This window comes from Mastigoproctus giganteus, chromosome 2, assembly GCF_048544385.1.
Source record: "Mastigoproctus giganteus isolate SK-2022 chromosome 2, ASM4854438v1, whole genome shotgun sequence".
Classification (NCBI taxonomy): Eukaryota; Metazoa; Arthropoda; class Arachnida; order Uropygi; family Thelyphonidae; genus Mastigoproctus; species Mastigoproctus giganteus.
The window spans coordinates 41144436-41171522 of NC_143576.1; the positions used below are offsets into that span (position 1 = coordinate 41144436).

Here is a 27087-nt window from a genome sequence, read left to right on the forward strand (position 1 = left end):
GTGATTCGCAATATGAGATGTACAATGATGTAATTTGCCTTTATATACACAGCTACATAAAAATTGACGCTTCGCACTACCTGTACAAAACTGACATAAGAAAGTAAACTTCACTTACAAGTAACTCTAGTTAGAATCAACTTATCTATCGTATGCAGGAAGTATGCGGCAATAGAATGACCTTGATCTTCTCTTCCTCCTCTTCTTCAGAAACAATAAAGTATTATCAACTTTGTTTGGAAAATGAAGAACCACATATCTGTTTCAAAATTGTGTCTTATTAAACAATTATGTCAAGTAGGATACACAGTTCTGTAAATCTCACCGGATTGTTTATATTGTACAATTCGATTATCTCTGATATACTTGCTATTGCCAAAGAAGCTGAGACTGTCTCTGAATATTTCCGTCTATAAAACTTCCTGGATCATACTGAGAAGCGAGACCGCCCGGTGATCACCTACCATCCGTTCGACCTTGCTACACTGGGCCGAGGCTATAAACTGTGGGCATTAACTCGTGCATTATTTGTGAGCTGATATTCGCATGCTGTTTAGCCACCGCTCAATGTGCCAAGGCTTCGGCATTGAAGTTCTAGGTACCGCTTTAACCGTCGCGCGCTTGACGTAAGTTCTGACGTAATTGACGTCAGAGTTGGCACGAGAACGCTTTGAGATCATTGGGAGAACTACACGGTGACGACTAGAGGAGAGGGTTGTCTCATTTAATGTTGTATTCGAGCTGGCTTTACTTTCCAGGTTCGTGCAATAAACGCATACGTTGTGGACGTATTTCTGTGGTCGTCGTAATCCCTTCTGCGATTTGCCGTTTCCTTAAATATGGAATATACAACAATTGTTGGACTATGTGCTGTGTGTTAGTGAGTCAGAAATTAGTATAGATTTTTAAAGTATGACAGCAGGCTGTTGACATATAACCGCGATCGGAGTAATGAGACAGTAGCTTTCCTTTCGCTGTGAAGCATGCCAGCAAAACTTGCTACGGTCTATTACACCTAAGGTTCCCATTTTCTAAAGAAATTGTTTGATGATAAAGAAGGGGATTTAAAGGGGAAACTAGGTGACAAGGTTTATAGCTACAAGTTGCTTCAAATGCACATTTTATCTATTGTGTTTTCGTGATCACCGTTCTCCGCTTGTTGAAATCAATCACTAGCTTGCCATGACTTGATTGGGTACGAGGCTATTGGAATGCGCATGTGCAAGGTGAAGGCCAAATATGGCGGCGGACGTAAGGAAGGCAAGTGCTACACTAGGATCGACAGCAGGATTAGTGCGAGTTGGATTTTACCAGCTGGAGAAAACCATTGGAAAAGGGAATTTTGCTGTCGTGAAATTAGCCACCCACATGATAACAAAAACGAAGGTAAGTGAAAAACTGATTAATCTCTTATTTGCGTGGCCACGTGCACAGAGAAAGTCACAGTCGCATTTCTTAAAAACTTATTGACCTTTCAGAAAAGAGCATGGTTTGCATCTGTTTTTTATTTTTATTTTTGTTTTTGAAATATTCAATGAAGTTCTACGAGTAAGTGAAATCCAGTATGAATATTCATGCTGGTTTTATGGCATAATTGTAGAATATTTTTAAGGGTTATGTGGTGTTAATTGTAATAGCCTGGTCCCTTTAATTAAAAATCATGACCTATTTATGATTTATATAAATGTTTGTTTAAAGAGATTTGTATTAAGTATGAGATAATATATATATTTTTTATTTTATTTATTTATTTTTTTTCCCTGCTTGTGTTGCTATAGGAAGTATGTGCATACATCTTATTTCGAAAAATCTTTGGTGGAGCATTATTAGAGTGATGCAAAATACAGTAAAAAAAAATACATAGTAAATGTAACGGAAACTATCAGACTACTACCCATCATTAATGTCAATTAACGAATGAAATATTGTCAAACAGATATAAAGTAATACTGGATATTTTAAATAAAATATAAATAATAATATAAAGGTATAATTCGTTGGAAAAAAAGTTATTTAAAATGTTCATGAACGTTCATTTAAAAAATTGTAACTCATTGACAAGATCAATTGCTTAATTTGTGATGTATAATTGGGCAAAAGTCCTATTTGTAATTAACACGTATAATAGAATTTTGATTATCAGCATACATATTTCTTTGAATGAAAGCGCAATGAAGAAGCAACTTTCACGTCATAATCCGTAAGCACGTTGTGTGTAGCTTTAATGCTTTCTGTATTATCAAAATATCGTTCTGAATGCGAGTGTAAGCACAGTTATTTATTATTATTTATTTATTTTTTATTTTTTTGCGCATTATATCTGAAACCATGGTATCACCAGGTGATTTTTAATCTCTGCCTTTCTCAGAATTAGTGATTCTTCATACGTAAGTTAACTATTAACTTCTGAAAGGTTTAGTACAGAAATGGCACTTATTACAGATCTGAAACAATTGGAGTTACAGTCGTATTGTATTAAAATAGAAGGTAATTTGAAGTTCGCCCAAAAATATTAGTCTGCAAAAGTATGACGCACCAATTGTAATTTATTAAAATGTTTTCATAAACGTGTGAATGAAGATCGAAATGTAGGGTGCGTTATAATGGACGATGGTAACCGTGCATTTTCCTAAATTGTGCAGTGAATAGAAATTATTTTCATGTTGCCAGGAACTAAAGAACTGTTATTTAACTTTCTATAATGACCACATGAATATTAAGGTAGTTTATTTAGCTATTAAGTAAATCACTATATTTGATGTATACTGATTTAATTAATAGCTAAATAAACTTAATAAATCTTAATATATACATGGTATAAGTGGTCAATAGGAAAATAAGCCATAGAAACCTCTTAAATAGTGGTTTGATTTTTTTTTTTTTAAGGTGCGTTTTCAGGTTCCTCATGTGTCATTTTATTATAAATGTACGAGATAGGGATATGTATTAAAAACTATCATTACTTTCACATGGAACCGTTTTGTTTTTTCTTTTTTAACTATTTATATTTTTATTACTCATCACATTGTAGTATAAAAATATCAATTTGTCATAATTAAAAATGTGAAACTGAGTGTTTTAACAGTTTATACTACACAATTTTGTTACATTTTAGCAATCATATCAGAGGTAACTGATATGCCATACAAAAATTCATGATTACATGATAAAACTAAATATATATCATTAATCAAAAATTAAAAGGAAGTCATAATTTAAAACATAAGATCAGTTGTACATACATGTCACGAATGATTCTTTGAAGCTCTTCATATTTAAACTTAACGATAAAAAAAGCATAAATTAAATCAGTGGACAAAAATTGCTGAAGTTTCTGTCTGAAAAATCAAATTCATATTTTATGTAATAAGACATTAAATAAGTCAGTTATTTGTAACATGATAATAAGTTATCACATAAAGAAAAACATTTCTTTATCAACATTTTTTCCAGTAACTACACTTCTTCAATTATTTTATTTATTTATTTATTTTTTTTTTAAATTTTATAATGGGGCTAAATAAATAAACACTATACAGTGGATGTCGCTTAATTGTGATCATTTCGGGACTCAGCTAAACTGATAACAGTAACGAGGAAATGAGAATTGAATTGTTTAGCGTTGTTTATTAATGCAGAGTGGAAATGTTTTACATAAAAAAATGTGTACATGTACAGAAAGAAAACGTACAATATAAAGTACTTTGTTCACTATTTCCTCAAGAAAGTCCATCAGTAAAATTGAAACTGTCATAATGGTTCCAGAAATTCATACAAACTGTTAGATACAAATAAAGAAAATATTAGTCAAGAATTAGTAAAGGGTTTAATGCCTTAGTGTAAAACAGGCTGGTAGGAGCATAGATATGCTACTTGTTTTTTCCACTGACATCAACTACCATATGAACCGTACAAAGCAACAGCAGTAAGTAGACATGCAACATGGCAGAGTTCGAGAAAAATTGGGATGTTATGTAATCACTTCCACTGCATATGTGTAAACTGTGTTAAGGCAAAAAAAGGTATAACATTAACTGAAGCACTGATTACAGTAAACATCATGTATCTATTTTCTAAATATTTGAATATGTTTGATTGCGACTTAACAAAAGTGATAACATTATATGAATGATATCATTATACATAATCACTATTAAAACCCCATGCAACTCTTTTAAAATACTAATCCTACTATTTTAAATGCCCTAGAATAAACAGGCTTTAACAATTTATGGACTAGGACACTTAAAGGTAATGTTAAATCAGTCGGCTTTATATATTTATTCTGTTTTCAGTATATTTGAAAAGTTTAAATCCAGTATTTCTCTTAGAACGTGACAGGTAAGAGATGAAAATGAGTAAAGTCTACTTTACTATTTTTGGGAAGTAATAAAAATGATAGAATTTTTTTTTTTTTTCCTGGGATAATTTTATTCCTCCTCCCAAATATGGAAATTAATGCACATACATAAATTACATTTAATTAATTAGTTTAATGAATGAATTTGAAGATTACACCAAGGCAAATTTTTCTAGCTAAGTAATTCATTCACAAGAGTATTCAATGCTTTGTAACCTCTTTGGGCTCTGTTTACAAGATGTAACTAAAAGAAATAGTGGTTATTTTCACTTATAATCCTTAAAAAGTTTACAAGTCAATTAAAAGTTACACATTGTTGTCATAAAAGTCCAATATTTTTGTGTATTATGCTTGGCACTGTGCCAATTATTTCCAATAAAAGGAACTTAGCTATTGCTCTTATAGTGTAATATTTAGCCTGTTACAATGTTAAAGTGAGGTCAAGCTGTAATGTTATAGTGTAACAGTTGAAGTGTCTTTAAGGTATATGAAGCACTTGATTTTGGCATGCACTAGTAGTCTCTTACACTCTGTGGTTTCAGTATTCATTTTATTGTGAGTATAATGCAAATAACATTCTTTTATAATCATTTCAAAGGATTAATGATTTTATACAAGTATATTAGTGTCTGTTCTTTAAACATAGTTCTATGGTTTATGAGATTTTTTTCATAGTTAGTATAATTTATTCAATACATAAGTTGAGATTATTTGGTGTGGTTTATAAGATAATTGGTACTTTATATTTAAGATGGAAGAGATGTACAAATCCCTTGAGAAAAGAAACAAGTTAGATATTGTTTCAGTTTGTTACATTTCAGGTGCATTAGATTTTTTTTCTTAAATTGGATTTTTTCTTTTTCTATGATTAACAGAAGTATAAAGTAAATAACTGTTTTGTTACCAGGTAATTACTAATTAACTAATAATATAAAGTAATTCTTTTCACTGCACATAATTCACAATGTAATATTCACTCCCTCTTTGTAATATTTCACTTATTCTTTCTACTTCACCTGGCATTTAATAAAAGTTGAGATTCAACATGTATTTCGTAAATCTTCTGTGATTTAATAAAATAAAACAAATGTGAATTTTTTATCCTTTTGCTTTAAAGGATGCACTTAATTTTTTTTTTTTGAAATATGTAACATTTATAGTTAATTGCACAGCAACTTTTGTACCATTCAGAAATATCCTGCCCTTTGATAAAGGTAGGATATGATTAAATCCTGGATTTTTAATTTTTTTTATAAAATTTAAGTGTAATGTGTATTTCATGATTCTGCTGAATATAATAAAAACAGTAATAATTCATGTTTTATATATTTAATAAATTGTTGACAAAAAACAAGCTCTTAAAAAGTTGACTTTCGATGTGAAGAAGCTGAGAATTTTTTTCCCTGCACATTAGAATATTGCACTACAACAGACAATAGCCAGTGCTTCAGTTATAATATACAGTATACGAATAACTTACCTATATGACAGTCCATCACATGGGAGTGATCATCATAGAGTAGAGAAGTACCTATCATCCTCACCATGCCTGCCTTTCCATCTACATGAAAAGGCAGGCATGGTGAGGATGATAGGTACTTTACACATACACAGATGTGTTTATGAGAGTGAAGAGCCAAAAAATGAAGATAGCATTTAGTTGTAGCGACAAAGTTTGGAAGTGAGTAAGACCTTCACATGAAAAAAAAATAATAAAAAAAATTTAACTAACTGTAAGAACAAATGAAACCCTTAAGCAAACTAAAATCAAATAAGAAAACGACAATGCCAAATAAAAAACTGTAATTCAAGATTAGACTTCTTAACAGTCCAACATTAGAAAATGAGGGGAAGCCAGAAATTTTAATGAAGATAGAATTAAGTAAACAGAAACTGAGATAAGAAGTCAAAATTCTGAAAACCCAAATATTGTATGACACCGTTGTATTCCACTGACAACTATTTGTTTCTCAAAAAAAAAAAAAAAAAATCAAAGAAAGACATAGGGATAAAATTCAGTAGTTGTTGCTGTAAAGACAAATTAGAATTCAGACAAGCATTTTAATAGAGATTCTTTATGAACTATGTTGTATTACAATTTTTCATGTTGAAACATTTTCAGGAAAAACAGACCTTGCAACAGCACTATATCATTGATTTTAGTGGATGCAAAAATTGCTGATATACTTGGCATAGGATGATATTGTTTTAAAGTTCGTGTTAAGGTTTGATTAATGTATTGCTAGATTGATAAGTTATAACATGAACTACTGGGAAGAGAATAAAATTAAATTCATGATTAAAAATTAAATAAGTTTTAATATAAAGTTTTCAGACCTTATATATTCATTTCTGCATATAATTTGGGTTGGACTGCTACTGTTTTTTTATTATTTTTTATTTTTTAAAATATTAATGTCTTAAATTGAATCCGAAGAGGTCCTGAAATGTTGGATATCGTTGTGTTTGAATTATTTAGTTTGACTTTTCCTTAATCTTTAAGGAGATTACACTAATTTCTAAAATTTGTTTTTAATAGTTTATATGAAGTGTTAATTTCTTTATCAAGAACTTGATTCTACGTCGTGTGCCTTTCACAAATTCTCCCCCCCCCCCCCCCCCCCCGAACTTGGTTGGGTTGGTTGTTTGTGGAATGATTAAATATAGCCAAAATGCCAAACAAATAATATCAAAAGGCTCTTTATGAAGAATATCAAATCTTGTCAAAGAAAAGGAGTCAAATGAACCAGGGAATTTAGGTAAGCCGATATGCAACTCATATCATGCCAGAATTTGCAGAAAATTTTGGGAAAGGAAAGCCTTAAATGCTTCATATTATTTAAATTTTTACACTGTAAAAAATATAAAATAAATCAATTTTATAGTTTTGATCCTATCCTGAATTTTTTTTTTTTTTTTTTAAGATATAATCAAATTTTGTACCATTCAAAAAAATATCCTACCCTCTGAAGATTTTTTGCTGTATGTTTCGGCAATCATTTGTCTATAAGGCCAATTTATTCAACAAAAAACAATGTTCAAAAAGCAACATTGTAAAAAAATGTCCAAAATTACTGTCTGTAGTTAATAAAAATAAACCTTTTTTGCATGTGTAATCAAAATGCCACCTACTATAAAAAAAAATTTCTAGATATTCTAGGTTTAAAAATAAAAGTTTTTCTTTTTTTATAATAGATTTGTTGATGCAGATACTTTTAATAAATTCAGTTGTGGAACGTTTTGATCCTGTTTTGGACACAAAGCAGGATCAAAAATCACATGGGAGTTCAAATCCTTAATATGTACATGGGATCTGGGTCTAAAGTTGTGTGTGTGTGTGAGATACCAGCAGATATCCATTCCTAGCAGTACTTCAAAGACAGAATGAATGCATGCAGAATATTTTCCCAATTAATGCTGTGTTCTGGAAAGCAAAGCTATGTGCCACCTATGCTTACTTTATATTCACTGTTGTGTAGATTGATTCTTTCCTGTGATTGTTCATGGTAGATATGCAATAATTGATAACTTTGGTGATCTTTGTGTGCATTCCTCCTGTATTTATTGGTTCTGCATTTTCCCCATTGTGGTGCCTCTGAGAATAGGAAGGGTATGATAATGAGGGCTGCAAGTGTATCCAGGATACCTTGGATAAATATAGACAATATTTTAGTTAAGGTAGAGAGAGAGAGAGGCTCCAAGATGACATGGCTCTTGCATATATTCCCAAGGCTTAACAGAGGCCACACACATAGTGATAGCATTTGTTGAAGATCCCATACTGTAGGAAATGGAGGTGAAATAATTTACAAAACTTAACTGTTTAGAGATTGTGAGTTGCGAGACTGCATGCGAGGTAAATACAGACATCATTGTCATGGTCAGTTATGGGAAATATGGTGTGGCGAAGCACCTGAGGTTGAAGAATCGCTGTATCTGTCCAAAAGGTGTGAATGACATTGATGGTTTGCACCAAAAGTGTGCCAGTTGATATGTGCTATGGAAGTAGGCATTAATCGGATAAAGGATGTCATATTCATTTTGTCTCTGAGGCTGTGATTCTGGTCTCCTGAGCCTTTTCGTCTCATTTGTGGATCTGAATCAGAGTTAACTTAAGGCATGTACACTTGCACCAGGCATTTTAATTTGTTGATGCTGAATGTCCATTAACTTTGGCAGTAGAGCTTTTTCTAGTATTTTTAAGAATGTGGAGGTAGTGGATATAGGCCAATAGTGCTCCACGAGTTAGGCTTTGTATTTTTTGGTATTGGAAGGGTGTTATCTAGAATAACTAAGCATAAGCATAGTTATTCTAGATTTTTAAGGAAAAACTCTATTAGCAAGGATGGAGTTATAAATTGCTTGGAGTGGTTCAGTTAGATATGGACTAAGACACTTTACCAAAAAGTATGGAATCCAATCAACTGCACCTATCTAATGGGCCTCAGGAATTTAATATTCTGTATTAGTGCTTCTTATTAATGTCAGAATTCAGCTCATTAACAACCAATTAAACTCCATCTCTATGATTTGGGATTCCGGTAGATGTCGATAATTTGCTGATATGATTCATTCAAACTTTTCGTTGAATCCCTGATAATATCAGTATTGTGTCTGCTTCGAGATAGATTTCCCTGTTAAATGTTGCTGTGATCCTTAAGTATTTACTTCTTTCTCTCTCTCTCTCTCTCTTTTGTACATAATTTGAAAGCTTTGATTTGTTTTGTTGAGTTTGCTTTATTTTTAAGCAAAAATGTTAGGTTAAGATTCCACTAAGCTTTCGATCCTGATGACATTACATCTATATCACAAGAGCCAGTTTAAGAGAGGCATGTTACTTTTAGGCGCTGATTTAAGAATATGATTATGTTATGGTTAATTATTTATAGCACTGATTATTATAAGTACATATTAGTAATAAAAAATATATATATAAATCGGTAATAAATACCAAAAAAATTTACTTTTATTTTTTTCAGTGTTATTGTGGCTGTGCTGTGGTTTAATGACACCTTATGGCCAGCTGCTACTGTTAAGCGACATATGAAGAACCCGTAGCCATTATTATTACATTTTTATCCCTTTAATAGGGGGAAAAAACTGCATTAGAGAACCTGAATGTACATGCAGAAATTACAGTTGTTTAGAACATTTTAGGGGCAGGGTAACAAGACTTACACAGAGTTGAAAACTTACTCCATTGGTTGCACGATGGTGGGGGAGCCTGTCTTAAGAATTTTCTTGTAATTAATTAGCATTAGTAGAGGCATATGATGCAAGAAAGCAAGCTTATGCAGCATCAGCCAAAAAAAAACAAAAAACACTCCCATTTCACCCCTCCATTCGTTCGAAATACCTGTCCAGCCGAGCCTTAAATTTATTTAGGCTATCAACTTCCACAACAAGGGATGGAAGTCTGTTCCACCAACCAACCACGCACTGGCTAAAGGCAAATTTCCTCACGTCTATCCTACATCTATCCTTCCTCAATTTGAATTTATGCCCTCTCAGGTGATTATTCTGAGCAAGAGGAAGAATCCCATCAGCATTGGGCATGCTCAAACCATTCGAGGCTTTATACACCTCTATCAGATCACCTCGCTGGTGCCTAGTCCCCAGACACTGTAATTTGCAAAACTTAAGCCTTTCTTCGTAAGAGCAACCTCTTGTTCCATTCACTAATCTTGTTGCTCTTCTCTGTACTCGTTCCAGCAGCTCTACATCCTTCTTGAAATGAGGCCTCCAGACCTGTATACAGTACTCAAGGTGTGGCCTGACCATTGCCTTATACAAGGGAATAATCACCTACTTATCCCTGCTAGAAAAATTCCTGTATGTCATTGACAAGACACCATGAGCTACTCTTGCAGACCATCTGCACTGCTCAGAGAACTTCATATCTGCCTGCACAACCACCCCCAGGTCCCTTTCATTCTCTACCACTGTCAGTGTAATACCACAGAGTTGATACGTTGCTCTGGGGTTGCTGTTTCCCATGTGTAGTACTTTACATTTGTCAATGTTAAACTTCATTTGCCACCTCTCAGCCCATCTGCTCAACCTTTCCAGATCCTGTTGCAGCAGCATAGTGTCAGTAGTGTCCTTGACAACCCTGCCTACCTTTGTATCGTCTGCAAACTTCGACATTAAGCTTGATATACCATCATCAATATCATTTATGAATACAGAAAACAATAATGGACCCAACACTGAGCCCTGAGGGACTCCACTAATAACATTAGTCCACGACGAGCAGTGTCCATTGATTACCACTCTCTGTCTTCTCCCCCTCAGCCACCCCTTTACCCACAGCAGCAATTTGCCTCCAATGTTACACTGCTCCAATTTGTGCAGCAGTCTTCCCTGTGCAACAGTATCAAAAGCCTTTCTAAGATCCAAATATATAATATCAAAGTTATTCCCTGCATCCAGTTATTTTGTGACTGCATCATAGTATCCAATCAAATTGGTCAGGCAAGACTTTCCCTTAACAAAACCATGCTGTGTCCAAGCTATAACTGAAGTTTTTTTTTTTTTTTTTTTTGATTTGGTAGTTGTTGGCGCATCGGCTTCTGTGGCCATATTGCACCTCCCAAGGTTTTTTGCAGTACTTTGATCCAAGCCCGAGGCGGGAATCGAACCCGCGACCTTTGGGTTGCCGGGCAGGTACTTTACCCACTCGGCTATAACTGAAGTCTTGTCTAGATGATCCTGCAGTGCCTCCATTAATTTTCCTGCAACAGAAGTTAAACTCACAGGTCTATAATTACTTGTGTCAGCCTTTGATCCTCCTTTGTGAATTGGGGTCACATTTGCACTTCTCCAGTCCATGGGTACCTCCCCCTGAGTCCAAAGAAGCTCTCATAATTATGGCTAAGGGTTTGCTTACTCCCTTTGCTGCCTCCTTTAATATAACTGGATAGATCCCATCCACCCTAGGTGCCTTTTTTATGTTTATCCTCAACAATTTCTCCTCCACTTTCCTCTCAGTTATTACAAAATCATCTAGCTTACTGCCAGAGTTTACTTCACCTCTGGCATTCCCCCTTCCCGAATAACTTCTCATGTGTGGATGTAGATGCAAAATACTCGTTTAGTTTGTTAGCCACCTGAGCAGGATCCTCAACTGTTGAACCATCAATATCCAGTGGACCAATCAGATTCATCCATTTCCTTCTAGAGTTTACATAGTTAATTAAAGAACTCTTTTCTTTGCATACTTTGTCAGGGATTTATCATAATCTGCCTTTGCCTGCCTAATCTCCTTTGTGACTTGGTTACAGACCAGCTTATATCTATCATAGGCTTCCATGTCACCATTAATTTATATGTATCCGATGCTCTCCACCATATGTCTCATTAGTTCATCTGACATCCATTTAGGCCTAAACCTTGAACAATATTTCTTAGTTGGTATGTAAAGCCTAGTAGCTTCCAAGATATGCTCTTTGAATGCTTTCCATTTTGAATTTGCTGTTGGTAACATCATCAGTTGGTCCCACTGTATAGAATTTAAATACTGTCTCAGACCATCGTAGTTGCTTTTACGAAAACAAAAACCCTTCCCTTTACCTTTGATGGTAGTAACATCTTTGAGTAAATCCCACTTCAGCACACTGTGATAACTGCCATCTAGTGGTTCCTTTATCTGCAGATTCTTAATGCATGAAGAATCACTACTGATAATCAGATCAGTTGCCTCTAGTTGCCTCCCGAACATGCTGATATAGAAAACAATCATCCAATAAATCCACAAAAGCCTTGCTAGTGTGTGAGTGACCAACCCACAAATTCCAGTCAGTATCTGGGAAATTAAAATCTCCCATTATAAGACTCTCTGATTTACTGGCCCGCTCTATTTCCCTGTACAGTTTCTTATTATACTCATCAGAGTCATTAGGCCTATAGCACACTCCTACTCTCAATTTTGATCTCCCAATGCTTATGTCACCTTGTACTCCCCAAATTCCAGTTCTGCATTCCTTATATCTGTGTAACACCACGTCTCTGATATCCCAACAATATCTGCCTTTGATGTTTTGAAGCAATACCTCAAATTCATCAAATTTATTTACCAAACTCCTAGCATTGGTGTACACGCAAGTATACATGCAGTAGGTACTTTTAATTCACAGTAGGTACTTTGAATTAATTTTGCACTTCCCTTAAACTATCAATATTTTGTTGGAAACAGTTTTGATGAGAATGTAAGAAATTTCCCTTAATACTCATATTGCAGCCTAGTTTTCTGAACTTCTCCAGCAGGTCACTCATGATCATCTCATAATCTGGGTGTTTGTTTCCCAAAAAATTGTGTACTACTTTTTTAAAGCTAGTCCGAGTGTCTCTTTCAGTTTTGTTCATGGATTCATCAAATACAGAGTCTAATAGCAGATTTGAGGCACAACAAAAATTCCTTCTTTGATATTTTTCATGTGTAAGCAATGAGAATATAGTGTAAACATACTTGAAACAATTTCCTTCTTTTTCAGGTGTTGGACAAACTCTTTCATTAAGCCTAGCTTTGTATGCTGGGGAGGTAACTACTTAGTTTCAATCTGCTAGTGGCTCATTTTTGAACTTTGTGTCAGAGACTGTCTTGGTGGCTACACTGTTCCTTTTTCAATGTTCACTTCTTGCTTGACTATCCCACTTGCACAGAAAGCAAGCTATTTTTGTGCAGTTAAGTTGTTGCCCAAGTAATAGACCAATAATTTTTAAAATCTCCTCATATTAGCTAACCATGATCCTTGTACTGAATTTTTTTTTTTCGAAAAGAAGCTTAGCTTAACATTTTCATAGTTTTCTTTTATGTATACTGAATGGGCTACAGGAATGGATGTATACTTGTTTCCATTATGAAGAACTCCTTTGAGGGGGAATGGTTGTGTGAATTTTTTTTTCCTTTTTTTTTTTCTTTTTTTTTTTTTTTTCTTTTTTTTTTTTCTTTTTTTTTTTTTTTTTTTGGCTGATGGTACATAACGCTTGTGATGCTACATAAGCTCATACACTAAGCATATGAGCTTATGTAGCATCACATGCCTGCATTACTACAACTATTACCATAGTCTCTACTATACTTGTTGGTAGGAATATTCCCAAATTTCTTCATAACTGCAGAAATGTTGCAATATATTGTTGTCCTTTCTTTGAGAAAAATGGGAAATGAATTCTTTTTCATGATGTTTGTACCATGAAAAGATCATTATGGGGTCCAGTAGATTTTTGGATTTCAGACTTGATCGTAAATGTTCTACAGACCCTTTGGGTAGTTTAAATCTCTGATGAGATCATAGAGTTCACTTTGTGTAAACTACTGTCATCCAGAATTATGAATTTCTCTATCACAATAGTTTATATCATCCTCTAGATCACAAAGGTCAGATTTTGGATCTGGTGGGTATTCAAGAGCACTGGTGCAGGTGGTACTAGTATTTCAGGCTCATGGGGTACTAGCCTTAGAGCTGAAGTAATGCTGCTAGGGGACTACAATGCTTAGCTTTTTCTTTGCATTATAGCTTGCTATGTTTACAGAACAGAAGTAGTAGTTCATTAATACAATCTTGAGGTTTCCTCCATGCCATGGGGATGGCGAATGTCATGGATTTCTTTTCACCACCTTTCCACAATTGTGCTAGCTGTCCACACATTAATGATACACCTTATCTTGGTCACGTAATTTAATTCCAAAATATGCGGCATATACATTTTTCACAAATTATATTATATCTTGCCTTTGTTTTGCCACAATATAGTTACTGCAGATGTAACAAAATATATTTGATTGTTCACAGAACCACAAGTTGCTGTAGTCAATAAGAAAATTTCTTTAGAAGCAGACACTAGTGAGTACATCTCCATTAGAAAACAACTGACTGCTGAAGAAACATTTTGCAGGTTTTTATAGCTGTTTGACTTGCAGGTCTGAATATGCATGTTCAGACCTATACATGTCAGTTACAAATGAATTAGTATGCTTATACATGGAGTTTAGAAGAATAAAACAGATTAGCTCTGTTAAAACAGAGCATCATAGCTCTGTTTTAATATCAATTCATGGAATGTGTAAAATAAACTGTGTGTGATAAAGTAAAAATGGTCTGAATTTTTAGAATTAGCACTAGAAGTACTCCCAGAAACACTGTAAATTCTGGAATAATCTAAATCTCTGCAGACCAGTATTATCTGGTACTGCACTGATGAAAAGAAAAAAAAAAAAAAAAAAAAAAACCAAGGCCATCCTTCTCTTTAGCTTGTTTCTGAAGTCTACTAAAGTGAATATTTACTGCATCATCAGAAATATGTTATTCAAAAGTACTACACTTTGTAGTGTGTACAAAATCCTTTGATGTTTAGAAGCAAACAAGCATTTTAAATTCCTCTTTCTGCATATAGTATTTTTGACTTGTCAGGAATGAAATCATTTTCAATAATTAGTAAGTTTGCTGTTTTATGGGGATTTCTTAAGGTGCATCAAGTACCTTGTCAAAATCATATTGCACTAATTGTCATTACGTTATTGGCTTTTCTTTTTAATTATGTTTATTGTGTTCCCCAATTGAATTGTATGTCGTTTGGTCTGCGCTAACTGGAATAACTTGGGAAATACTGTTCCATCTGCCTGAGAAATATAATCGGAGTATTAACAGAGGCAAATGATGCAAATAAAACAGGCTTATATAGCATCAGCCAGGGAAAACAAATAAACCCTACTCACTTCATCTGTCCACCACTATAATTTGATAATTATTCTTTAAATTTATTCAAGTTATCCACTTACACAGTGTCAGATGGAAGTTTGTTCTATCAATCACTCTCTTGCTGAAAACAAATTTTTGCACATCTGTCCTTTTTTTTCAGTTTGTCCCCTTATGTATGTTGTCTTAGAAAGAAGGATGCCATCAACATTTAGAGTAGCTTACTATAAAAGCTATCATCAATGTTAATAAACAATATATTATATCTTAACCATTCTTTTATTTTATTAACCATTGTTTACTAAACTGTACACTGTGCAGATGGTACAGTCACTTTCAGGATCTTTATATCATGTGCATAAGAAGTTAGTTGGACCTCTGTCCAAAGTCTCAGTTATATCATTAAAAAAAAAAAAGCAAAAAATAATAATAGGTCAATTTGGGCTTTCTGCAGCACTCTCCTTATATGGATCAACATAAGCCATTTGACAGTTGCTGTTCTGTCATCCTAGAAGCTGCTTACTCATTTCAGTGGCTGACTAGATAATCTTGAGGACTAATCTAATAAAATGGGAAGTGATGCTGAGTAAAAAGGATGTCTTCTTTAGGAAGACAATTCATCTGTAAATTGACATTCAGTATAGCAGTAAAAGATCACAGGAGAGCAGGGAGTGGTTGTTGACCTAATCAGTAAAAAGCTATGATGTCTCTGAAGGTATTATTAATTCTTATTCACCAATTTCTTTGAAGGTTGTGCTAATGTTGGATAGATCAATATGAATCTTGATTGGACATCATCACCTTTTTTAAATTTAGGGCCAGTAGCAAAATCTCCTGTTTCTGATGAAATGGTATTAATTTCATATGGGATTCCCATAGCTTTCTGGAAGCAAAAATCATCAGTGGTAAAATGATTAATATTTTTTTGCACATGAGTGTTGAAAAATTCATGAATGCATGCATTCAAAGTTTAGAAATTTTTCAAGTTTCTTAACTGTTTGTGATCATAATGGTGTTATGACTGTTTTATTTCAAGTAAAGGATTATCCCTATAAGTCTAGTGTACTGTGTCCAGTTTGTATATAGAAGACAGAATGCTTATCAAATAACAGTTTCCCACCTCCCCTTGGCAGTATCTTCCAGTATTTTCAAAAATATCTAAGATTAGCATTGTTAACTGCACTGTATATAGTTCAGCCAATGTCTGTGATCCATATTAATAATTTCTTTTAACATATTTTTCTATAATAAGAGAACCTTGAGTAGTAAAAATTATCCTTATTCTTTTTGCAATTCTTAAAACATTTTCATAAAAATCTTTTAAAAAAAACACTTTCATCAAAGCAGAGATTATCAAATAAACATGTTTATTTGACAATCTCTGTTTATAAAACCTGGATGTACATTTTAAAAAAATATTTCTGTTTTACCTAGTTCATTTTAAGTTATCTCATGAGTACATAACTTGTTTTTTCAAGACGACTCCCCCCGGTATATTATCTTGGTATGTGCAGAAATTTGTGCACTAAATGAAACGTGAACAAGATTTTCTTTCTCCTTTACCTAATTTTTCTATAATAAGAGAACCTTGAGTGGCAAAAATTATCCTTATTCTTTTTGCAATTCTTAGAGCACTTTCATCAAAACAGAGATTATGACTGTGAGAACAAGATATTATAGCATAACAACTTAAAAATCATGATTCTCTGATTTAAAAACGTTTAATTTAAATAACCTTGTCTCTTATTACTGGTTTTTTTGTTTGTTTTTTTTTTAACTGTCTTTGCAAGTATCTTATGGAGTTAATACAAAATACCTTGTATTGGCATTCATAACAATGCAGTTTTTCTTATATTACTTTTCAGTTTTTTCCCCTCCTCCTGCCCACTCTTTGCAACAGTACATATAACTAGTGATACATGTACTGCAGATCTCTTTTTAAGTGACATTTATATTATAAATGTATCTTAAAATTATTATGTTTGAGAAAAACAATTTTAATTACAATGTCTGAATGAATCTCGTAATTTAAAAAGAGTCTGACTGGTCTTGATCATATGGCTATTACAGAATTTTGAAGGTAGGATCATTGAAAAAAATCTGCAATGCAAACTACTTTTTCCCTCTTGAAAACTTCTTTCCTAAAATAAATAACATATAAAAAGTTCACTTTCTTTGTAATACTATCCGTAAACTTTGTTTATGGATGCTGTGTAGATGTGGGATAGGAAATAAGGAATTCAAATTCTGTACTGAAATTTGCATATCCATCTACAAATGTGACATATGTTAGTTCAGTTCAGAAACTTCCAGTGCAGTTTTGGAATAGCCATTGGTGAAATTAAAAACTTTGGATACATTGGTTGAAAATAGCAGCTGTGCTTATTTTTATTTATTTATTTATCATTATTTTATTATTATTTTTTTTTGACTAGTAGTTTCTTTAACTTTAATTGAGTAGTTTACAGTCAAATAGGCCTCATTGGTTTCAATATTTTGAGATTTCAGACTTATAAATTATTTGATAGCAGAATCTGACAACTCTTTTATCCAGAAAAGGAATGGGGATTAATTCATTATTCTAACCATACCAGTATCACCTCATGTTAAATGTTCTTTGAACAATAAATCTCTGATTTAAATATTTTTCAACACAAAACCAGTAATAAATAGTAATCCTTTAGCACAACAAATGATCCCTTCATTTTTACTCTTTGATGGGATATGGTATTGCCTTATCTGTTAAAATGGAAAACAGCATATTTTGAAATTTTCTTCTGATTATGGGGAGATGATTTTATTCGTATATAATCATCTCTCCATGTCACAGTCAAAAAAATTTTGACAGATATATCATAATGGCCACCATAGCCAAGTGGTCATGTGCCTTGAGTGACCAGGGTTCAAGCCAGTGACTGCTGAATACAGTGCTCTTTCTTGTATTTTCTCTATCTTGTGAACTCCTCTGACCATTTGGTCATCCCGGAGTATAAACAGAAAATTCATTTTTTTTTTATAATGAATCTCCAATGAAAGATTTTTATAGTGAATCTAATATAATAATTAAGCAATTGCTATACTATTGATTGATCATAATAATTAATAAAATTTAAAACATGTCACTGTAGTAAAAATGATTGTAGGGACTTCACAGGTGCCCTGCAATCATTTAAATTTCTGGAAAATGTCTTGGGTTTTTTGAATTTTGCTCAGCCAGTACTAATGTTTTCTTTTTTTAATTGATTAGTATTAGTAGTAGTGGCAAATGATGCAAGAAAGCAAGCAACCTTATATAGCATCAGCCAAAAAAAAACTTAACAGATCACCTGTCCATCCCCTCCAATAATTTCTCTTCTTTCTTGAGTCCATTCAAACTACCCACTGGATGAAGGCAAACTTCTACACCTCTAACCTGCAGCCACCCTTCCTAAATTTGAATTTATGCCCTCTCGTGTTGTGTGTGTAGTAGGAGCAAGTGGAAGAATGCCATCAGCATTGAGCTTGTACAATCCATTCAAAGCTTTAAACATCTCAATCTCTCTCTCTCTCTAGGCACTGCGATTTGCAGAACTGAAGCCTGCATCAGACTGTCTGCAGGCTTCAGTTCTGCAAATTGCTCTGCTCAAAGAACATTCATACCTGAATGTACGATCACCCAGGTCTTTCATTTCCCACTACCATCATTGTATACATAGTTGGTACATTACTGTTGCCAGTATATAGTACCTTGCATTTTTCAGCGTAAAAACCTCAACTGCTATTTCTCAGCCCACTTTGTTACTGGAGCTAACCCCAACTACTGTCATTAACCACCTTGCTAACCTCTGTACCATCTGCAAATTTAGATAAGCCTGATCAATATTATTCATCAATATTATTAATAAATACAGAAAATAACAATGGGGCCCAGCACTGAAGCCTAGGAGACTTGACTAATGGCACTAGTTCACAAAGAGCGGTGTCCATTTATAACTACTCTATAGTTCAAAATTAATAATTCAAAACTTCATAGCTGTCAGGTCCCATGCCACTCTTTTTAAACCAAATAGTTGCAGAGGGTGCTGGGGCACCTGACTGGTTGTTACATGCAAGTATTAGTATTAGTAATGGCCGCATGGTGCAAGAAAGCCTATAGCTAAAATGCCAAAAAAAAAAAAAAATAAACCGAATAAAACAGTGTTAAAAAAAAATAAAATAAATAATAATAATTAATAAAAGAAAAGGAAATTAAACCTATCATCCTATGTGCTTCCCTCACCCGAAGGTACTATCCAGATGACCTTTGAATTTCCCCAAACTGTCAGCCTCTACCACCCATATAGACAACTTATTCCAGTAATTTATAACTCATTGGCTAAAATAAAACTTCCTGCAGTCCAATCTAAACATTTTCCCCCGTAACTTGAATTTATGTCCCCTAGTTCTAGCATCATTTATAATCTTGAAAATTTCATCCTCGTTAATTTTATTGATGCCTCTCAGAGCCTTAAACACCTCAATCAAATCTCCTCTAAGGTGTCTAGTTTCCAAACTCTGCAACCCACATATTCAAAGTCTTTCTTCATAAGGATGCCCTTTTGCCGATCTCACCAGGCGAGTTACCTGTCTTTGCACCCTTTCAAGAAGCTCAATGTCTTTTCTTTAGGTGCGGTGTCCATTCTCGAACACAGTATTCCAACTGTGGTCTAACAAAATCCTTATATAATGGGATTATCATGTCCTATCTCTACTTGCAAAAGTTCAATAGATCATCGACAGGACACCATGGGCCTTGATTGCAACCTGTTTACAATGCTCAGAGAATTTCATGTCTGACCGTATCGTAACACCCAAGTCCCTTTCCTCCAGTACTGGGTTTAGTTGAACTCCACCGAGTGAATAAGTTATTTTGGGATTACTGTTTCCCAGGTGTAATACTTTACACTTTGTTGGATTAAAGCTAAAAGCTATAATAGCTATAATAATTAAAGCTAAAAGCTAGAAGGTTGGCAGGGTTGTCAAGGACACTACTGACACTATGCTGCTGCAACAGGATTTGGAAAGGTTGAGCAGATGGGCTTCGAGGTGGCAAATGAAGTTTAACATTGACAAATGTAAAGTACTACATATGGGAAACAGCAACCCCAGAGCAACGTATCAACTCTGTGGTACTACACTGACAGTGGTAGAGAATGAAAGGGACCTGGGGGTGGTGGTGCAGGCAGATATGAAGTTCTCTGAGCAGTGCAGACGAGCTGCAAGAGTAGCTCATGGTGTATTGTCAATGATATATAGGAATTTTTCTAGCAGGGATAAGGAGGTGATTATTCCCTTGTATAAGGCAATGGTCAGGCCACACCTAGAGTACTGTATACAGGCCTGGAGGCCTCATTTCAGGAAGGATGTAGAGCTGCTGGAACGAGTACAGAGAAGGGCAACTAGATTGGTGAATGGGACAAAGGGGTTCTCTTACGAAGAAAGGCTTAAGTTTTGCAAATTACAGTGTCTGGAAACTAGGCACCAGCGGGGTGATCTGATAGAGGTGTACAAAGCCTTGAATGGTTTGAGCATGCTCAATGCTGATGGGATTCTTCCTCTAGCTCAGAAAAATCACCTGAGAGGGCATAAATTCAAATTGAGGAAAGACAGATGTAGGATAGATGTGCGGAAATTTGCCTTTAGCCAGCGGGTGGTTGGTGGGTGGAACAGACTTCCATCCCTTGTCGTGGAAGTTGATAGCCTAAATAAGTTTAAGGCTCAGCTGGACAGGTATTTCGAACGAACAGAGGGGTGAAGTGGAAGTGGTTATTTTTATTTATTTATGTTACTTTTTTTTTTTTTTTTTTTTTTTTTTTTTTGGCTGATGCTGCATAAGCTTGCTTTCTTGCATCAAATGCCTCTACTAATGCTAATGCTAATGCTAAAAGCATAGCTGCCATTTTTCTGACCATTCCTGAAGTCTATCTAGGTCTCTCTGAAGAAGCTCAGCTTGACAGTGATCATTAACTACTCTACCAATTTTAACATCATCTGCAAATTTAGACATCACACCCTCTATCCCTTCACCAGTGTCGTTTATGAAAATTAAAAACAACAGTGGTCCTAATACTGATCCTTGGGGAACCCCACTTCTTACATCAACCCAATCTGAGGAATAGCCATTTATCACAACCCTCTGCCTCCTGCCATGAAGCCATCCTGCTATCCATCTAAGGATTTTCCCAGTGATTCCAACCTGTTCCAGCTTATAAAGCAACTGCTCATGTGGGACTGAGTCAAAAGCTTTGCTGAAATCTAAATAAACAATGTCGAAATTATTCCCTAAATCCAGCTCATGAGTGACCCTTTCAAAACAGCGAACCAGATTTGTTAAACATGATTTTCCCTTTACAAAACCATGCTGAGTATCCTTGAGAATTTCAATTCGATCCAAATGATCTTGAATGCCACCCTTGATCATTGCCTCCATGATTTTCCCTACCACTGATGTCAGACTGACAGGTCGATAATTTCCCACTTCACTCTTAGAGCCACCCTTATGTATGGGAGATACATTGGCACTTTTCCAATCCAAGGGAATCTCAGAGTCTAATGATGCTCGCATAATTAGCCTCAATGGTTCAATGCACTCACTTGCCGCCTCCCTTAAGATTATAGGGTATATTCCATCAACTCCGGGAGCCTTACTGGCCTGTAGGCTCGAAAGTTTTTTCATTAAATAATCTTGCGAAATTTCAATATCATTAATTACATATTTTTCAACTTCGCTCCCACAATTTCCCATTGCCACAAAAGATTTTTCGTTTGTAAATATCGATTATTCTGGGAAACTGTACAGAATAACTTGAGAAACTGTGGCAGTGAAAATTTGCCTATATTTTAATAAAATAGAAAAACTTTCAGATTTGAAGAATTAACTAAATATTTAATGCATGATCATTATTTTTGTTGTGTGCTCTGCTAATAGTTCTGTGTCATGGAACTTCTACTCCATATATATACAGGGTCATCAAAAAAGGTGTCTGTGATTTCCCTTTTAATTATCTTCAGAAATATTTGATTGATTGCTGTGATCATAGCAGCAAACAGTGTAGTAACTCAGTAAGTTTTATTTGACACCTCAACAATGACCTTGATTGTACCGTGAGTGTGCGCAGAATGACTCCTACATGCACCGCCTCAGTCAGTGTGTGTTGTGGTATGCTGAATTTTAATCTGTCATAACAGTGCAGCATCAAAACTGACATACTTCGGTATTGAAATTCAGCATACCACAACACACACTGCACTTTCTTTTGAACTGCCATCTTACTGATACTGACTGAAGCAGTGTGTGTAGGAGTCATTCTGCTCACACTCATGGCACAGCCAAGGTCATTGTTGAGGTGTCAAATTGCTGCTGCAGTCACACCAATTGATCAAATATTTCTAAAGATAATTAAAAGGGAAATCATGGACACCTTTTTTTTATTGGTCACAAAGACTTGCATTAGAGGAAATGTAATTGAGGTTTATACGGCTCTGAGAGTAATAGTAAAATGAGCAATATGAAAATTTTCAGATTATTAAATTATGCTAGAACCAGGGGACATAAATTCAAATTAAAGGGATGCAAGTGTAAAATGGATTGTTTGAGGTTTTCCTTTAACCGAGAAGTTTTTAATTATTTGAACAAGTTGTCTCCACTGGTAAAAATGCATTTAGTATTAGCCATACAACAGCCCAAAGAAATCAGAGGCTTCGGCTATACCAGCAAAAAAACAAAAAAAAACCAGCATTATTTTATAGAGGTTACATATACCTAACAGAGGTGATCTATCAGGTATTTGAATTTCCCAAAATCATCGACCTCAATACCAGTGGAGACAACTTTTTCCAATGATTAAAAACTTCTCGGTTAAAGGAAAACCTCAAACAATCCATTTTATACTTTCATCCCTTTAATCTGAATTTATGTCCCCTGGTTCTAGCTTAATTTAATAATCTGAAAATTTTCATATTGCTCATTTTACTATTACTCTCAGAGCCATATAAACCTCAATTACATTTCCTCTAATGCAAGTCATGGTGACCAATAAATGTTGACATGGTGACAACAGGAAAGTTTTTGACACTGTTGCATGGAATACAAATTGGAGCAGTATGGCATTAAGGGCAAGTTGCTACAATGGATAAAAGGATGGTTGAGTGGGAGAAGACAGAGGGTGGTAATCAATGGATACTGCTCTATGTGGACTGATTTTATTAGTAGTGTCCCTCCGGGTTTGCTGTTGGGCCCATTGTTGTTTTTGGTATTTATCGATGAAGGTATATCAGGGTTAATGTCTAAGTTTGCAGTCGATACGAAGGTTGGCAGTGTTGTTAATGAAAGTATGCTGCTGCAATAGGATCTGGAAAAGTTGGGTAGATGGGCTGAGAAGTGGCAACTGAAGTTTAACATTGACAAATGCATATGGGTAACAGTAACCCCAAAGAAATGTATCACCTATATGGTGTTACACTCAGGATAGTGGAGAATGAAAGGGACCTTGGGGTAATTGTTGCAGTCAGATATGAAGTTTTCTGAGCAGTGCAGACAGGCTGCCAGAGTAGGTCATGGGGTCTTGTCCATGATATATAGGAATTTTACAAGCAAGGATAAGGAGGTGATTATCCCCTTCTATAAGGCAATGATCAGGCCAAACCTTGGGTACTGCATACAGGTCTGAAAGCCTCAGTTTAGGAAGAATGTAGAGTTGCTAGAATGAGTACAGAGATGGGCAACAAGACTGGTGAAGGAAACAAAGGGGTGCTCTTATGAAGAAAGGCTTAAGTTCTGCAAATTGCAGCTTCTGGAGACTAGGCACCTGCGAGATGATCTGATTGAGGTGTATAAGGCCTTGAATGGTTTGAGCAGACTCAATGCTGATGGGATTCTTCCTCTTGCTCAGATTCAAGCCTGAGGGATCATAGATTCAAACTGAGGAAACAGTTGTAGAATAGGTGTGTGGAAGTTTGCCTTTAGCAAGTGGGTAGTTGATTGGCAGAACAAACTTCCATCTGTTGTGGAAGTTGATAGCTTAAATAAATTCAAGGCAGAACTAGACAAATTTTGAATGAATGGATCAGTGAAATGGGAAGGATTTTTTTTTTTTTTTTTTTTTCTGGCTGATGCTGTATAAGCTTGCTTTCTTGCACTATGTGCCTCTACTAATGCTAAATCTAGTTTGGGGAATAATACAGAAGTTTGAATTGCAAATTCTCTGTGTTACAATCATTCTGGTCTGTTTTGCAAGGACTGGCATACTTTTGGAAAAAGGTGTAGTACAGATGCTAAATGTGTGCTTTTTTTAGAATAGTGTGAAAATTAAGTAACACCGGGAGTGTTTTGCAATTAGTTTCTTATTCAATGTTGATAACTCATTTTTTAATTAATAATTTTAATGATGTGAGCACAGAAAAGTAAATAAATATTCAAAGACCAGTTATTCATAGAATCAAAGCATTGTTTATCTTATGTTTGCATACAGGGTGGTCATAAGTTTGAGAGTGAGCCAGTAATCTATTCTACCTTTTGTTTTGTGTTGCTTCGTTATGCTAGTAACAGTTAATATATCATTTATAATTACACAGGAAAAAGGTACTCGTATAAAAAAAAATTAAAGGCTTCTAATTTTCGTAGTTTATCAGTGGGCTGTCCAATATCATAGAGTGATTTTGATTGATATTGGCAGCTTCGGAAATTCACTTTATATGGATTTGATACTACCAATCAAGGTAAAACACATTAATTTTCATCTCATCACATTGACTTTAGTTTTGTAGCTTTTTTTTTTTTATGCAGCTTCATCCTGTCCGAACTATAAAGGCAACCATTCAACGTTTTCAAAAAGTTAAGTAGTGAAAATATGAGAAAAAAAAATTCCAAAGCTAGAAAACAGTTGCAATAAAAGATGGCAAAACTGATGCCTCACAAAGATTGCATTCTTTGTCACTTCAAACTGATAGTCAACAGTAGGTCTCTCCCTCTGCTCTCCAATCATTTTTCCTAGTATTGATTGGATAACTCAATGCTAAGAAAAATTTTTGTTATCCTCTCCACTTCTCAACTTGAATGGAAAGGAGCTGTAGTCTTGCAACTGGCTGCCTCAAATGCATATTATCCATAATTTCAGAAGATTAAGATTTATTTGAAAAATTCCTAACTGAATTTCAGAACCACGTATCTTTTATCCTGTAAAAGATATGTGGTTCTGAAATTCAGTTAGGAATTTCAGAACCACAAGGAACAGTGCTGTTGGGTCCCTTTAGAATATATTTATATGATGTGTCAACATTTAGATCAAAAAACATTATCTTTGCTACTGAACTTTTCAAATATATCTTTACTGAACATACATTCCTCAGCTCCTACTGAGGAATACAATACCATTTCTATGTATTGGCAAACCAGTGAAAGATCATGTTGTTCCTGTGCATAACAGAGTGATGTTTCACAGGTTGAATTAATAAGTGTTATGAACTATAAACTCATTTCTCTTACCGGCTGTTTCAGTAAAACTCTAAAAAAAAACTCCCTCATCAGGTTGCAAATTTAAGGTCCAACAAAAATATCTTGTTTTTGCTTCTCTTGGTTGATCAATGAGATAACGAGAATTTATTACAAGGATAGTTGAAGCAGGGGCCTTCCTGAGGTAGAACTTTCACAAACTGTTTCTTCAAACCCAGTTTTATGTGCAAGGCTGGAAGGAGGACAGTTTTGGAGTCTACATAGTGGTTTATAAACTATATTCTTTTATCCAGCAACAAATTGGCCCTCTTTGGCCAGACCTTAACATCCCAGTGCTTATTCCTTGCCTGAATGTAAAGCAAGGCATTTTTGCTTTAGCCAGATTGCTGTCCAAGTAATATGCTTATCACTTTAAAGTCAGCACAGACAGACCAACCAACCATGTTCTTCACACTTAATTTTTGTCCCCAACTTCTTCATTTCTCATGTTTCTTTGAAATGCACAGAGTGAGCTACTAGAATTGACCCATATATATATCTTCACAAGCAACATTAATACACAAACTGTATGTGTTAAGAGTCTAAATTGTCAGCATGACTGAGGAGATCTTGGCTGTTCCAAATCAGTCATATAATGACTGCTATGAAAAATAACCAGAAAGAACTCCTCCCCAAGGGATCCCAGTACCAATGGCCCAAGACAAGTTTTTGCTGTTTGTGTCATGCTGGATAATTCTATTGCAAAGGAGAGAAGAAAAGAAAAGAAAACAAGCTTGCTTCAAAACATTTCTGTGAGACGCTGGATGACTCAGAAGTGCAGACAATTTGAATAGCAACAGATGCTGTCTTGACATCTGAATAAGTAATTGTGAGCTGAGCTCCTCTCTATATTCCAAGCCAGACAAGATGCTGCTTATTGTTTCAAGCAGCATCTTGTCTGCTTTGTGCAACAAAATGATGGTTGTGACACAAAATGATGGTTTGAAAGTGCATAATGGATTGTAGATGGCTTTTTTTTTGATAGCAGGTGGTCAGCCAGTATGAGAAACAGGATTTTTTTTTTTTTTTCAAAAAGTTTAAGCAGGTTGGATGATGCATTATAGATAGATGAAAAATGTTTAGTCTCTGTTGGGTTTGCAAATGGACTAATTGAATAGCTGGTTCATTCAGATAGAGAGACTCGTTTTGTCATAATGGCATTATAGTTCACAGGGGAGGGGGTTGTAGTATACAAGATGTGGCAATAAAGTTCCTGGACTGGTGCTGTTGCAATCATGTTTTATGAGTTTGAAAATAAATGGAAGAGGTAAGTTGTAGTTTAAACTTCCTCCAACAGAGTTAGCACAGAAATTGGTAGTACAGAGATTGTCCAGTATGCTGACTGACAGGTTGTAAATAACAGCATTTCATTGGTAGTGTTAAAGTTCTGTGTCATGAATTTTCAATGGAGAAACGGATGAATATCAAATTTTGCTTTAAGCTGGGAAAATGTGCAACAGAGATGTGTGAAATGTAAAACTGTTTATGATGATAAAACATTAAGTCGTACCAGTTTGAATGGT

At 34.7% G+C, this 27087-nt stretch overlaps 1 protein-coding gene across 1 annotated transcript in view; it reads left to right on the plus strand.

Moving 5' to 3' along the window:
* The first annotated feature begins 687 nt into the window (after nucleotides 1–687).
* The window catches only part of Sik3 (Salt-inducible kinase 3), a 474358-nt gene continuing 447958 nt past the window's right edge, over nucleotides 688–27087 (plus strand). Inside the window, exon 1 of the mRNA XM_090388735.1 lies at nucleotides 688–1386. Within this exon, the coding sequence (XP_090244861.1) occupies nucleotides 1240–1386 (147 nt within the window). The 5' untranslated portion in view covers nucleotides 688–1239. The remainder of the gene's footprint in view (nucleotides 1387–27087) is intronic.